The sequence below is a fragment of the Epinephelus lanceolatus genome, chromosome 5 (genome assembly GCF_041903045.1).
Source record: "Epinephelus lanceolatus isolate andai-2023 chromosome 5, ASM4190304v1, whole genome shotgun sequence".
Lineage (NCBI taxonomy): Eukaryota > Metazoa > Chordata > Actinopteri > Perciformes > Serranidae > Epinephelus > Epinephelus lanceolatus.
Genome location: NC_135738.1, coordinates 47,549,046 through 47,565,000, shown reverse-complemented (window position 1 = coordinate 47,565,000; position 15,955 = coordinate 47,549,046). Strand labels below are relative to the sequence as shown.

At 38.2% G+C, this 15,955-nt stretch overlaps 1 protein-coding gene across 2 annotated transcripts in view; it reads right to left on the bottom strand.

The window, feature by feature from the left end:
- Nucleotides 1-15,955, bottom strand: part of agbl1 (AGBL carboxypeptidase 1) — a 746,393-nt gene that overhangs the window by 613,224 nt on the left and 117,214 nt on the right. For both annotated transcript variants that reach the window (XM_078168290.1, XM_078168291.1), the window contains exon 6: nucleotides 2,383-2,476. In XM_078168290.1, coding sequence (XP_078024416.1) covers nucleotides 2,383-2,476 — 94 coding nt within the window. The remainder of the gene's footprint in view (nucleotides 1-2,382; nucleotides 2,477-15,955) is intronic.

Sequence of the window (15,955 nt, the reverse complement as noted above, 5' to 3'; positions counted from 1 at the left end):
ATTCCACTTGGACTGAAGAATAAGCTGATTAAAATTTGATGGTCAAACGTGGAGTAATAATTAAGCCAAACAACTTCCCTGCAACCTGTCCAATAAATTTTAATATTTCTTACCTAACAGAAAAAAAAAGATGTTTGCACCAGAGGAGATGTCAGCCTGCACCAAAGCATCCACTGGCTATCACTAATATCCACAGCAAATAAGGAAGTTCAACAAATAGATTTGTTAGGGTGAAAGGCTGGCTCTACAGGGTTCTGGAGGAAAGCTAAAGAGTCTGCATCATTAGGACTCTTCCTCTGGGGACAATTAAGTCCCTCTAAGGTATGTTGCTATAAAGTGTTGGACACCCAACCAACCAAGTAGACAAAAACTACTTCTGGTCTTATTTCTTAGTGGTGCTATTTTAAGGGGGAAACATATTCTTTGTATTATGAAGTTTTATGAGAATGACAAACTTAAGGTCAAACAGATACATGATAAACGCTGTCTATTGGTCATCTACTCAGCCACAACAGCAGTCTGTGTCATGTACACTCTGTGAACTGCCTGCAACAAGCACAAAAAATATATCAAGATAAAAAATTATCATAACTAAACTGTACTTACCATACAAGCAAACATTTGTATCTGAAACCATTACTGATCGTTTGAAATTAATAAAAGGTGAAGAAAGTAAAGACATCATAACTTTGAATTTTTATTTTAGTTTTTTGTTCTTTCCTAGCCAACCAAATGCTAATCCTAACTCCACAAATTGTAAAAGTCTAAATAAACTGCTCATTGAATCAACAAGTCACTCAATGTCAGTGACCCATCTTTGTGGTCTGGTCCTGGGTTCTGAGAGAAGGATATTATTTCATGCAAGCTAAGGTTAGGAGGCTAGCTGGGAGGTGATGAGTGAGGGATCTTTTTGCATTGTACTGTAATTAATGCTGCTTAATCATACCCCCAAACATCAGGGTAACCTCAGAAATGCCTCCTCACCAAGCTTCAGTTTGTCCTCTTTTAGTTTTCAGGAAGTTATTAATGCTCTTCTTACAATTGATAATACAAAATCAACCGCTGCAGATAGTTTAGATGCTTTCTTTATGAAACTCTCACCACCACTTATTGCAGAATATATGTATAACTCATATATTGAACCTGACCATCTCCACTGGAATAATCACCACAGCCTGGAAAACAGCCTATGTCCTTCCCTTTCATAAAGGAGGTGGTAAAACCGACATAAACTATCGCCCTATTTTCAAATTATGGTATCTGGCTAAAATTTTGGAGTCCCTGGTAAATAAGCAACTTAGATCATATCTCTCTTTGTTTTCTGTACTCACTCCTTATCAGTCTGGTTTTAGGACTATGCACAGTACCACATCTGCAACCTCCCCGGTTCTAAATGACATTACACTAGCCTTGGATAGCAAAATGTCTTGTGCTGCTCTGTTAATAGACTCAGACTCGACACAGTTGACAATTTGTTACTTTTAAAGAAACTGCCCTGTATTGGTTTTGATTCCGTCAGCTGCCTGTGGTTTGAAAACTACCTCTCCAATAGACTGCAATGCATAAAGATGGGTGATGTTCATTCAAAATTTTAAAAATTACTAAAGGTGTCCCACAGGGCTCAGTGTTAGGGCCAACATTGTTTTCAATTTACATAAATGATATGATATTCATTACAGGTGATCCTTACAGCACCCATCATTGCCACCTTTACCGAAAGATTGGCTGGCCAGATTTGGCTGTGAGGCGGGAACCGCATTGATATTTGTTCATTTATAAAGCTCTGATACAGATGCACCCTATATTTCATCACTCTTAACTCTGTCCTCACATAATCATGGTACTCTTTCACAATATAGGCTGTTGCTTCACACTCCTTTAATCAGAACTGAACTAGGAAGAATGCCATTCTCTTACAGTGCACCTTATACATGGAATAACCTACAAAATACCTTAAACTTAGACACCCTGCAATCATTATGGCTGTTTAAGGGGCCTATTTCCAATTTCAGTTTTAATTGAGTGTTCATGCTTTTAACTATACATCTACACCTTAGCACGTTTATCACCCTGTATTTCTACATTTAGAGCCCATTTATTGCTAGTGTTGTTTGTTGTTTTCTATAATTTCATTTTTGTTTAAATTGATATGCATGATTATTCTTTGTTTGCTTATCAGTTGTTTTAATGTCTTGCTGATTTCCCAAGTCTTAAATAAGATTTGAAAAAAATTAAGCAAATATCGTTTTTTTCTGGCAGTGTTATCTAGGAACTGTTAGTGACCTCTTTCCCCACCACATCTCCTGTCTTTGGCATAAGTCACCAAGAGATATGGGCATGGAAGTGGTCAGTGTCATATGCAGAAAGCCTGGGTATACATACTTGATGGTGTGCAGATGTTTGGTGGTATATTGAGGGATGAGGCGGTAGATGACATCTAGTCCATAGTTCTTTCCTATAAGGTTTGCTGTAGGAACTGTAAAGAGAACACATGACAAGTTAAACACATGAATTCAAGAATGTGAAAAATAAAAAGAGCAGTATAATGTGTAGTTAATTAATGAATTCATATTTAATCAGTACATTTAATTATTGATAATCACGCCCATACAGAATCTGCGTCCACAGAACTCTGCAGATTTTAAGCAGGTTTTAGAAATATACTGTAGATGCTGCTTGTTAAACTCAGAATGCTGTCACTGTCTCCTCTCCTCCTTGTGCATGTGTGTGAAGATTGTGTGTTGTATTCAGTTAACATTAAAATCAAAGTTAGTGGTGTAGTGACACTTCAATTCAAATTCAATTCAATATTATTTATAAAGCCACAAATGACAGCATATGACATCCCTCTGTCCTTGGACCCTCACATCGGATAAGGAAAAACTCCCCCCAAAAAACCCTTTCATGGGGGAAAAATAGTGGAAACCTCAGAAAGAGCAACTGAGGAGCTATCCCTCTCCCTGGACAGACAGATGTCGTGTGTACAGAACAGATCGACATAATAAATGTACAGAGATCCATATGACAAAATGATACATGAAGAAGAAATATAAAAAATAAGTTTTACTGTCAAAAGATTGTTTATAGATTTGCAAATTAATTTTTGTTCTTTCTGCACCATACCATTTTAATGGCCATGTGTCCCACATTTTGTTGACTGACTTTGATTAAAGTACATTTTTTTCTTAAAGTATTGATGATTACATAAAATCTAGTGGACCGAAAAAGCAATTGATTTCATTATTCTAGTACCCAAAGTTGTATTAAAATGTGTATTTGCAAAAAAAGAATGATGCATATAATAAATTATCGATACATACTTGGTGCCCATATATTAATACAATATCACCACGCAAAAATCGCGATACTATGCTGTATCAATTTTTTCCCCACCCCAATTATGTAGTAATGGTAATGTGTAAGGAGATATAAAGCACACATAGGAGGGCAGATGATGGAGCATTGGGGAATTGATACATCCATTGTATGTTTGGTTTGTTGCTCCTTCACTGATAACCAGACATGGGGGAAAGTCACACATGTGCAAGTCACAAGCAAGTCTCAAGTCTTTACCTTCAAGTCTCAAGCAAGTCCCAAGTTAGTTGTGGTGAGAATCAAGCAAGTCAAGTCAAGTCTCTGCTATAAGTCAGGCAAGTCAAGTCGAGTCATTGCTCAGGTCAAGCAAGTCACAAGTCAAGTCATATGTGACATACAGCAAACATCTCCTCACAATCCGCTAGCTACATGTCCTCTGAATATGCTGTGAAAAAGTCCAGTCTCTGTAGGCAGCCCAAGCTCTGCAAATGGCAACAAAAACATTTGGGTCCAGGCTGCACCAACCAGCCAGTGTGAGACCAGCGAAAGCAAGCACACACACATGAACGTGGTGCCTGTGTCTCACGGCCTTGCGCACACGTGAACGCGGTGCCCAGAGAGGCAGTTAGAGCTACAGGCTACAATGAGGCTAAAAACAGAGTTCAAACAGGGCTCTGCGCTAACCTTTTTCACTGGGAGCACATGTGCTCCCAGTGAAAAAGGTTAGCAGCACAGAAAGAAATTTAGGAGCGCAGTGAAAATTTTAAATAACACATTTAATAGGAAAACAACAAAATACAAAGGCTCCTCTGGAGTCACCCTCTCCTCCATCATGTGTGTGGTAAGGGCCCAGCACACACACACAGGGCTACATTGGGCCTACTGCTCTACTATTAGACACAAAGGATGTCTTTAGTCCACTGGCTTTTGTAGTTGGGTCGCCTGGCACACTTCATCGGATGAACTCAGCTAAATTTTAAAAATCTAATTCATGGTGAAGGGTCATGCATTTTCCACCAGTCACTTCGAAAAGGAAAAATGTTTGCGGTTACAGGGCGGATCAAAATAAAATAAATAAATGAAATAAAAATCAACCAGCCACCCTCCTCCTCTGATAAGTTAAGAACAAACCCTTATCAGCGCGTAAACCACACACATCATGCAGCCCGGTTGGTATATTTTAGTACATTCCCTAATAGACCCACAGTGGGCTGGGTGCTAACAGTCACCGTGGAGCATGACACCAACAAAGAGGAAATTATTGGACCAGGAGCCGGGCTTCACGGTCGCTGGTAAACCACCATCTTGCGGTGGCCAGAGTGCTCTGCCATATTCCTGTCTGTGACCCCCGTTCAACCCACAACCGGCAGGATTCGCCTTTCGTTTCTGCTGCTGATTGAAATCTGTACTCGCACAGCGTGCTCCTGAATGATTTCTTTTGCTCGCACAAAACTATTTTTAGTCGCAAATGCGAGTAAAATGCTCACACCGTAGAGCTCTGTCAAATGACGTTTTTCCAAGGTCTAGCTCGTGGTGTTTGATAACATAGTTGAACGTAAACAGAAGTGACGCCCAACAGTGCTTGGCGTGCCTTTAATATTGAATTAAAGCCAAGTCCTTTCAAGTCATCTGTCTCAAGTCAAAGTCAAGTCTCAAGTCATGAATACAAAGTCAAAGTCAAGTTGAGTCTTTTATCAACGTTAGTCAAGTAAGTCTCAAGTCATTATATTTGCGACTCGAGTCTGACTCGAGTCAAGTCATGTGACTCGAGTCCCCCATCTCTGCTGATAACTAATGGTTGAAAACTAGTCAAACTCAAGTCTTTGAGTTCTTATCACACACAATGATGCACTGCTGGTGTTTCAGATACCAGCCAAGCTCTTTTGACACGTCTTTTCTTTTACCATAGTGACAAGAATATAGGAAATATTGTAAAGAGAATGGTAAATTAAAGCTGCAAGCAGCGTTGTTCGGCACCTCGGACTCTCGCTGTCGGCCTCCAGCTCATGTAGACAGTGTGAATTAGGCTATTCATAAGAGTTGAAATGTCGGAAAAACAAGCAATGTCAATAGTGTTGGTATGGATGTCTGGGGGCTGTGGCTGTACAGCTACCAGAGTTGGGTATAACACGTTGCAAAGTAATGCGTTAGAGTACTTTGATTACTTTTTGCAGTAATGAGTAACCTAACGCGTTAGTTTGCTGTTTGAGTAATCAAATACTTAAGTACATTTTCAAACAAGACATCAGTTACTTCCATTACTTTTAGAACGCTGGTCCTTCAGCTCTGAAACAGCATTAGCTCTCATTTGGTTCTAATAACAGAGATAACGTTAAACCTATCAGTCTGACAGAAGCCACGGAGCTTGTGGCTCGCTACATGGTCGGAGAAATGCTGCCGTTGTCTACGGTGGAGTCTAAATAGGTGGAGTAGGACTCACTGACAGACATATTTCAGACTCAGGACTTGCATTATGACTGGTACACGCTACACGCTGGTACTCACCAATTATCCACGGTCGTCTTTCACGGCGTGTGTGATGTCATCGGGTTATTCTTGTCCTGTTTTTATTACTTTGACTATTATTTGAGTCACTGCCAGAGCTGTGTCTGTTCATGTGCCAGCCGACATGTTGTTTTAGTCACCTAAAAGCCTCAGCAGATGGCAGGAGCTTCATTTGAAGTGCCATAAGTAAACTATCAAGCTACTGTATCTTCCACAGGAAGTTCTGACAAATGTTTCAGAATAAAAGTCTATTTAGAAAATGCAGGGATTCTCTCAGCCGAGGTTATAAGGGGCTTTTAATTTGAAACAAGTGTTGAGTTTGAAATGACGGTGCGATATGTTAACTTTACAAAGACCATGGAGCAGATAAAAAGTAAATATATAAACACACAGAGGGATTAATAACTAATGGGCCGTCTATAATGTAGTCTGTTTCAAATGAAGCTGGTAGCCTCTGCAGTTGTGGTGAGTAAAAGCCTCGCCGCTATTTGTTAATGTTAATACTTTATGTCTGACCGTGAGGATGTGCCATTGTTTGCTAGCTTGATGCTAATGACAGTAACATTAACTCAGCAGGCTGACAAAGTGTTTCTGCTGTTTCACACCATCATTTCCCCATTTTGCTCTGTGTGGTAACATCCCTAGAGGAAATATTAAAAATGCTGGGGTGTTGCTGTCATACAGTTGTCTACGGCAGCAGATCGTTCTGTGTTTCTACTGGTCAAAGTGACGGCTGTGATGGGAGAATTGGATCTCAGTGAAGGGCAAGTGGTCCATAACTTTAATTTTGGAGACAAATAAATGTAGGCTTAGCGCCCTGTGGTCCATTGCCCAATAGGAAATGTAGAATACTCAAAAGTACTTTTAAAGTAATTGAGTTACTTTACTTAGGGAGTAACGCAGTAAAGTAACTGGTTACTTTTTTAGAAAGTAACACAGTAACGTACTTTGGTTACTTTTAAAGTAACCCTTACCCAACACTGATAGCTAATAAAAAAATATTGTGTGTGTGTGTGTGTGTGTGTGTGTGTGTGTGTGTGTGTGTAATTGTGTAGCTAAAAATTGCAAATTATGAGCTGCAGGTTGCTGCTCTCTCTCTCATACATACACCCACAGTGAATATTTGGTATGTATAATCTGAGTAGTAGTTGGTTAAAAGATTTAAGCAAAAAAAAAAGTAGGAAAAAATATTAATATAAATATAAATAAATATTAATATTTAATATTTTTATGGTTGTTTTTCAACAAGGGGAAAGGTCTCAGTGTTTATCAAAAATAGAAACCACCCAAAAAAATAATAATGCATCAAAATGGGTGTTGTTATTAATCATTCCCATATCGCAGACTGTGATAAATAGAAAAAAAATTCCATCCAACTTTTATTATATAGAAAGTAAATCATATATTCATGTTTTTTTTTCATAAAAGTAACAGTGACTTCATGTAAATAAAATGGCATATAAAGGGTTAAAAATCCTCAAAAGGAATGGATATTTGATATGTATAATCTGAGTAGGAGTTGGTTAAAAGATTTAAGCAAATAAAAAAAATAGAAAAAATATTAATATTTAATATTTCTATGGTTGTTTTTCAACAAGGATGAAAAACATCTTGAAGTGGACAGGTGTGATTTTTTTTTTGTATAAGGGGGCCCGCAGGGTTAAAAAAGTAAAGGGTTCTTATGAAGGTGGTGTGAGCTTATATTTTGAAACTGGTAGACATAACCCATGTGACCTGGTGAAACTTTGACATGTGTGACAATCAAACAACACATCCATATTCATTTGAAATCATGTGATCTAGTGGAAGCGTGATTGATGTGTACCGGCTGCTGTGAGGATATAAGTAACAGCAGGCAGACACAAATATATACTAGTTAAAGTCAGTGGAGAAACTGAGCAGGACTACATGTATTTGATCGTGTGGTGCTGCAGCACAGTTTTAGGTACAGATTTGATTCCAATTCGTAATGAGGCAAAAGAGTTTCACCAGGAAATCTTGTATTTACAAGTTTTTGGTATCAGGCATTTATTTCAGGCATTTATTTCATTGTTTCATTTCATTATTATTTTTAGGAATGAGCCATGTGAGCTGGTCGGTTTGGTAAATGTTATACTGTCAGACACACACACACACACACACACACACACACACAGGTCTGTGTCTGTCAGAGTGCCATTGTTATGCTAATTAAAATGACAGCCTGAAGTTGACTGAGAGACAGGGTGTGAGTCCAAACCGTGGGTGGGTCATTCTCAAAATACGGTGAAAAACATGTCCCTGCATTTTCCAAACACACAAATGCTTGAAAATTTTAAAAAAAATCATCCACATTAAACCAAAATTATGTAATTCAATACCATTTTAAATGATGATGATAATTTCAGTTTATATATTTGCAGTTTTATTTTTTTATTTAAATTTTAATTTCCTTTGTAGCTAAAAAAACACTTGTCCCACTGCCATGATTCAACGGTATTGGACGGTGTAAAAATATTTCCTCTTTTTTGTTTAAAAAAATAATAATTGGTCAATTATGGACAAACACTGCTCTTAATATATGAATAAAATTAAAACTAAATTGGCTATTTAATAATAAAAATATTTTTTAAAAGAATATCTGTCCCTTGATTGGGTGTCATTGGTGTTACTGGTATCACAGACCCTTATTTTGAAAGGTCAAGAATATGTAAGAGGTCAGGTCAAGGTCAGAAAGAAGAAGAAGAAGAAGAGCCATTTAAGTCAATGCATGGTGAGTGTCTCTTTACTGAGTAAAAGTAAGATATTTTCAGTTAAAGTTTTGTTTTTCGACGTGGTTCTTTTTGTTGTGTCATTGGTGTTACTTTGATTTGTGCTAGAGTGAAATATTTTTATGGAAAAAAACAGGTTAATTAGTGTAATTTACAGATTTTAAAATGCTGACTCATGCCACATTTGAGCTAGCTTAGACACCATTTTGTGCAATTAGCCTGTTATAGATGTTTGTCATTGGTGTTACTGTCATTGGTGTTACCGCCCTTGCCTGTAACACCAATGACTATAGGCCTGTGTTTTATCATCATTTAGCATGTTTTATCTCAACTAAAACATATAAATATACATTTAATACAAAATTAAACAGTTATTTTGATTATTTTCATAATGTATGAAGAATTCTGAATGTCCTAATCTATTTTACAGGGAGGCTATGGCAAAAATAAGTGCTGCTGAAAAACAACGATTGTACAGGCAGAGACGAGATGCCGATCCTGCACGTAGAGTTAATTATCTACAAAAGAGAAAAGAAACTTATTTACATGACATAGAAACAGGAAAGCGGAAAAGAATCAAAGATTTAAGTGAGAGAGGAAAGAGAGTTCAGCGGAAGCAGTGGAGAGTGAACCAGGCAAGGCACAGACAGAGTCAGAGAAGAGAGGCAGTGTTGACCCCACATGTGAGCCTGGATGAAGTTGCCACAACATCAAGGTTAGCCAAATATTTAGGCTAAGAATTTTTGAGAGAATTACAGTCTATATCAGTCAGGTAAAATGTTGCCAAGGAATTGTATTGTTTCCTTTGTCCAACAACTTGAATGCCTGGAGCGCTTTCCTGATGTTATGCAAATGCTTACTCTTACTCTTACTTCTTCTTTACAGTGATAAAGCCAGAGAGAAGAAGAAATGGAGAGAAAAGTCACAAAAATTTAAAAGAAAAATCCAAAAACTGCAAGAAGAAATTCAGGAAAAAAATAGAAAATATGAAAAATACAGAAAAAGGCTCCTTCGGCTGAAGGCTACGGCTACATCAAACCCTGACAGCCCCAAAGAGAAAACAAGAGCAATCTTGAACAACCAGTCCTCCATCAGAAAAACATTAAACTTCCACTTTGCATTGCTTGCAGACATTAAAGAGAGATATAAAGCTACCAAAAAAACAAAAGTCAGAAACATGTATACTCGTCTTTTCACTGGCAAACTCATTAAGAAATACAAATTCAGAGCATTGTGTAAACAAACAATTGGGTTTAAATGGAAGTCAGTTCAAAACAAGTCCAAAGACAACAGAAATAAGGCATCAGCTGTAGACAATACAGTGAAAGACTTTTACCTGAGGGATGACGTCAGCCGACTAGCCACTGGCAAGAAAAACACAATCACAGTGCAAAAGGTGAAGAAACAAAGGAGACTGCTCTGTGACTCCCTTTTGAATCTGTATAAAAAATTTGTGGCAGAGAAGGGTCAGTTATTGTCCTACACTAGCTTCTGTCGGAAGAGACCCTTCTGGGTTGTTCCACCGACTGAAAGAGACAGAGACACTTGCCTATGTAAAACCCATGAAAACCTGCAGTACATGACACATACCCTGAAAAAACTGGGGCTTTTGGGCAACACACATCTGGATGACATGGTTGCGTCTACCGTCTGCAAAAATTCTAAAGAATGTCATTACGGAGAATGCAGAGAATGCAGGCTGAATGTTTATCCTCTTCTAAGAAATCCTTCTGATGAGGAAACAACCGTCACACAGTGGTGCCTTGAAAAAGTGAGCCATTCAAAACCAGGCGAGGAAGAGAAGAAAACTTCCATCACAGTCAAGAAGACACTCACATTAACAGAGGATGAACTTGTATCTCAGTTCCAGGACAGATTCGCCAGATTCAGAAAACACATCTTTAACATACAGTGGCAGTACAAATCCTATAAATTAATCCGTGAACAGATGACTGTGAAAGACTGTCTCATTCATGTGGATTTCAGCGAAAATTACAATTGCAAATTTGCTAATGAGATCCAGTCTGTGCATTTTGGGGGGTCCCATAAACAGGTTTCTCTTCATACAGGTGTCCTGTATATTGAGGGTCAAGACCCAGTCCCCTTTTGCTCAGTGTCCCCCAGCAGAAAGCACGATCCTACAGCCATATGGGCCCACTTAAACCCAGTGCTAGACATGATAAAAGCACAGCACCTAGCAGTGACAAATCTGCACTTTTTCAGTGATGGTCCTACCACACAGTACAGACAGAAGGGGAATTTTTTCCTCCTGTCTACAGAGCCATCAGTTAAAGGTTTTGATAATGTGACCTGGAGCTTTTTTGAAGCTAGTCACGGAAAGGGAGCACCTGATGGCATAGGGGGCGCCCTAAAAAGACAAGCTGACACTTTGGCCAGGCAGGGTCAAGATATTGAAGATGCAGAGGCGTTCTACAGCAAGGTCAAAAAAGCTGGAACATCTGTGAAGTTGTTTTTTATAGGTGAGGATGAGGTGACAGCACAGGCTCAAAGGATGGAAAATGTCCCTCTCTTCCCTATTAAAGGGACAATGAATGTTCACCAAGTGATTTCCACCACACCTGGAACAGTCAAATACAGGGACATCAGTTGCTTTTGTCAGCTAGCAAAAGGAGTGTGGGACTGTCCCTGTTATGAGCTTCAAGAAGCTACCTTTATGATGGAGAACACAGTTGAAAAAAATAATGCCTCAGTGCCGTCCCGACCTGATGTCATTGGAAACCATCACAGTGGTCGGTGGTGTGTACTCAGTTATGATGAAGACCTCTTTCCTGGGGTAATTTTGGATGTTGAGGAGCACAACATTAAAGTAAAGTGCATGCACAGGAATGGAATTAACAAGTTTTACTGGCCTGGCCCAAGGGAAGATGTTAACTGGTATGATGACAGCCAGATTGTGTGTTTCATTCCTGAACCTCGCCCTGTCAACCGGAGATCTGTTGAGATCGATCCCATGACGTGGAGATATTTAGAAACTCGCATGTAAACATTACAAAAAGAAAACATCAAAAATCAACAACAAGCAAAGATGAATTTACAGCTCTTTCAGAGCTGCAGAGACCAGTGCCTTCTTTTTTGGCCCTCGTTTGTTTGCACTAATAACAGAGATAGATGAAATAGCTCTTGAAGTTTACGTTTTAATGTTATGCCTGTTTACTCCATGTTATGGAATTTTTACTGACTGTTTTAATGGAAGTCTTTAGCTGTTTTAAAGTCATTCAGGCCTATCCTTGCCTGTTTTCTGTTCTTTTTTTTACTGTTATCTTTACCTTCATCAGCTATGAATGAGAACAGTTAGATTTTATTCATACTGAGTTGAAATGCATGAAATTAATTGAAATTGAATTTGAAATTAAATTAATTGTTATACAGTGTTGTACAGTGCCATTTATTGGAATGTTAAATGTAACAATGAATAGAAATTATTTGTCATACAGTATAAAGTCATTGGTGTTACATTTGCGTCAGTGGTGTTACTACAAGGAAATTTGAAGATCATATAACATTAGACATCATTTAAGATATTATTATTACTTATGTCAGTGCAATTTAACTTTTATCCAAATATATTATTATTTGACTTCATCCATGGTAAATTTCAGTAATTTTATCAGCATATTTTGTCTTTTATCAAAAGTACACATATAGTCGAATAAAACATTATCACTGAAATTGAGTAATAATGTTAAATATTTCAAAATTAATTCCAAAAATTACTGTTTTATTTCATGGAGTTTGTTCAACAGTTTCCAGATGTTGTGATATGTGCCTTTTGATTCATTTTATTGCATTCATGAATCTTGTAATTATAACCGAAAGTGTGGTAACACCAATGACAGAAAAGTACGCCTTATAAAAAACATAAAAAAATTTAAAAAAGACAAATGTTCTAGTTGTCCATTACAGTTGTTAACATGGTCAACATGCTAATAAATACTTCCCATTAAATTACATTTGTGAAAACTGAATTAATTTTTTTTACTTTTTTGACTTGGAAAATCACCGTATTTTGATAATGACCCGGGTCCGATTGTCAATGTAAAGGTATCACCAGATAGATAAACTTGTTCTGAACGCAGAAATATAAAGCTTTTATGTCTATCGACTCAAAAATGTGACCTTAGTCACAAGTTTACGATGTGTTGGCCCTCATCTTTTCTTACAGAGATCATCATGAGGAGTTGTGTCCTGCACCTTAGAACGCTTCTAAAATCCAAACCGTTCCAGTAATGACAAAGTCCTTCACAAGTAATGTTCACCAGGGGTAAAGCTGCCATGTGTGCGAGTCTGAAGCAGTTATGATAAACGGTGTAGGAGCAAATCTTTTTTGAGAGAGAGAATTTGTGAAAAACGTCATCTTACATTGAAAGGGCATTACCGCACTTCCTGTTGGACTTAGGTCAGTAGTTACAGTGCATGATTTGTAGGTCTTGATGGGACGAACGAGCCAGTGTTGGTTTGGTCTTTCTACGGGATTTCTACTGGTCGCAGCGGGCATTTTAGCGTGTCTAGGTGGCACAAAAAATCATCAGGAGATTTCAAGATGAGTTGACTAATGACTAATGATAACAGAATCAGCAGGAGGCATTTGACACCACAGCAGCAGCACAACCTCACACATCACACTATCCAGGCACCGCTGTGATAGAAGTTAACCTGTGAGACAGTGGAGCACAAAGGCTCTGGAGAAGAAGCCGAGTTACTGACATGCAGTACGGCTGAGTTAGTGACATGCAGAGAGGGAGAGAGAGGAGAGAGAGAGGAGGGGGGGAGAGATAGAGAGAGAGAGGGGGGGGACAGGAGGTGGAGTGTGTGTGTGTAATTGTGTTTGCTAAAAATTGCAAATTATGAGCTGCAGGTTGCTTTAAGCTCTCTCTCTCTCTCTCTCTCTCTCTCTGACATTAACTAGTATATATTTGTGTCTGCTTGCTGCACTTGTCACATGGCTTATGTCTACAACTTTCAAAATATAAGCTCACACCACCTTCATAAGAATCCTGTACTGTTTAACCCTGCGGGCCCCCTTATAAAAAAATCACACCTGTCCCCTTCGGGACGGTGTGAACAACCATAAAAATATTAAATATTAATATATTTCTCGACATTTTTTTTGCTTAAATCTTTTAACCAACTTCTGCTCAGATTATGCACATCAAATATTCATTCCTTTTGAGGATTTTCACAATTTATTTGCCATTTTATTTACATGAAGTCACTGTTACTTTAATGAAAAAACAAAAAAAACAAAACATGAATTAAGATGACCTATATAATAAATGTTGGATGGATTTTTTTATTTTATTTATCACAGTCTGTGATATGTGAATGATAAATAACAACACCAATTTTGATGCATTATCATTTTTTGGGGCAGTTTCAATTTTTCAATAAAAACAGACACTGTTCCCCTCCCCTCCTCCACTTTTTTGTCTTTGTTGAAAAACAACCATAAAAATATTAATATTTTTTTCTATTTTTAACTCCTACTCAGAGTATACATACCAAATATTCATTGTGTGTGTGTGTGAGAGAGAGAGAGAGAATATTAACAGTAGAAGTATTTCTATTTTCTTCTGCTTCCCCAGTAGAGCAAACACACACTAAATAATAAGCAGTAAAATTACCTGTATTTTTCTCCTACTTTTCTATTATTGAGGTTTTCAAGCCACTGTTGCAAAGAAAATAAAATAAATGCTATGTTAGTGTTGATATGGATGTGTGGGTTAGGGTTAGGGGTTAGGCAAAAGAGTTTGACCTGGAGATCTTGTATTTACATGTTTTTGCTTTCAGGCATTCATTTAGGAAATTGTAGGAATGAGACACATGAGCTGGTCAATTTGGTCTATGTTATCCTGTCAGGTGTGTGTGACCACACACACACACACACACACACACACACACATACACACACACAGGCTTGTGTCTGTCAGAGTGAAGCTTTTGTTATGCTAATTAATGACAGCATGCAGCTGACAGAGAGACAGGGTGAGAGCAAAATGGGTTTAAAATTTCTCGAACTAGTCCTTCCAGTTCCAAACTGTGGGTCCGATCGTCAATCTGAAGATATCACCAGAGAGATAAACTTGTTCTGAAAGCAGAAATATATAGCTTTTATGTGTGTGGAGTCAAAAATGCGACCTTAGTCGCAAGTTTTAGATATGTTGGCTCTCATCTTTTCTTCCAAAGGTCGTCATAAGTCTTTGTGTCCTGCACCTTTGACAATTATAAAATCCTAACCGTTTGAGTAATGACAAAGTCCTTCACAAGTAATGTTCACCAGGGGTAGCGCTGTTATGTGTGCAAGTTTGAAGCAGTTATGATAAACGGTGTAGGAGCAAATCTTTTTTGAGAGAGAGAATTTGTGAACGTCATCTTACATTGAAAGGGCAATAGCGCACTTCCTGTTGGATTTAGGTCAGTGGTGCGAGCGCATTATTTGTAGGTCTTGATGAGACGAAGGAGCTAGTTTTGGTTTGGTCTTTCTACGGGATTCCTACTGGTCGCAGCGGGCATTTTAGTGTGTGTAGGTGGCACAAAAATCGTCATGAGGTTTTTTGCCTTTGAGAGGCCATAAAATCCAAACCGTTCGAGTAATGAAAAAGTTGTACAGATGATTTGTTCCCCGGGGGTTGATCTGTCAGGGTTGTGACTTTGAAGCCAATACGATAAAGGGTGCAGGAGGATTTGTTTTTTTAAGGATTTTGAAGAAAGAGCATTTTTGAGGCGAAATCTTACTTTGAAAGGGCAAATAGCTCACTTCCTGTTGGGTTTAGGTCAGGGGTGCGAGCATGTTATATGTACAGTACAGGCCAAAAGTTTGGACACACCTTCTCATTCAATGCGTTTTCTTTATTTTCATGACTATTTACATTGTAGATTCTCACTGAAGGCATCAAAACTATGAATGAACACATGTGGAGTTATGTACTTAACAAAAAAAGGTGAAATAACTGAAAACATGTTTTATATTCTAGTTTCTTCAAAATAGCCACCCTTTGCTCTGATTACTGCTTTGCACACTCTTGGCATTCTCTCCATGAGCTTCAAGAGGTAGTCACCTGAAATGGTTTCCACTTCACAGGTGTGCCTTATCAGGGTTAATTAGTGGAATTTCTTGCTTTATCAATGGGGTTGGGACCATCAGTTGTGTTGTGCAGAAGTCAGGTTAATACACAGCCGACAGCCCTATTGGACAACTGTTAAAATTCATATTATGGCAAGAACCAATCAGCTAACTAAAGAAAAACCAGTGGCCATCATTACTTTAAGAAATGAAGGTCAGTCAGTCCGGAAAATTGCAAAAACTTTAAATGTGTCCCCAAGTGGAGTCGCAAAAACCATCAAGCGCTACAACAAAACTGGCACAC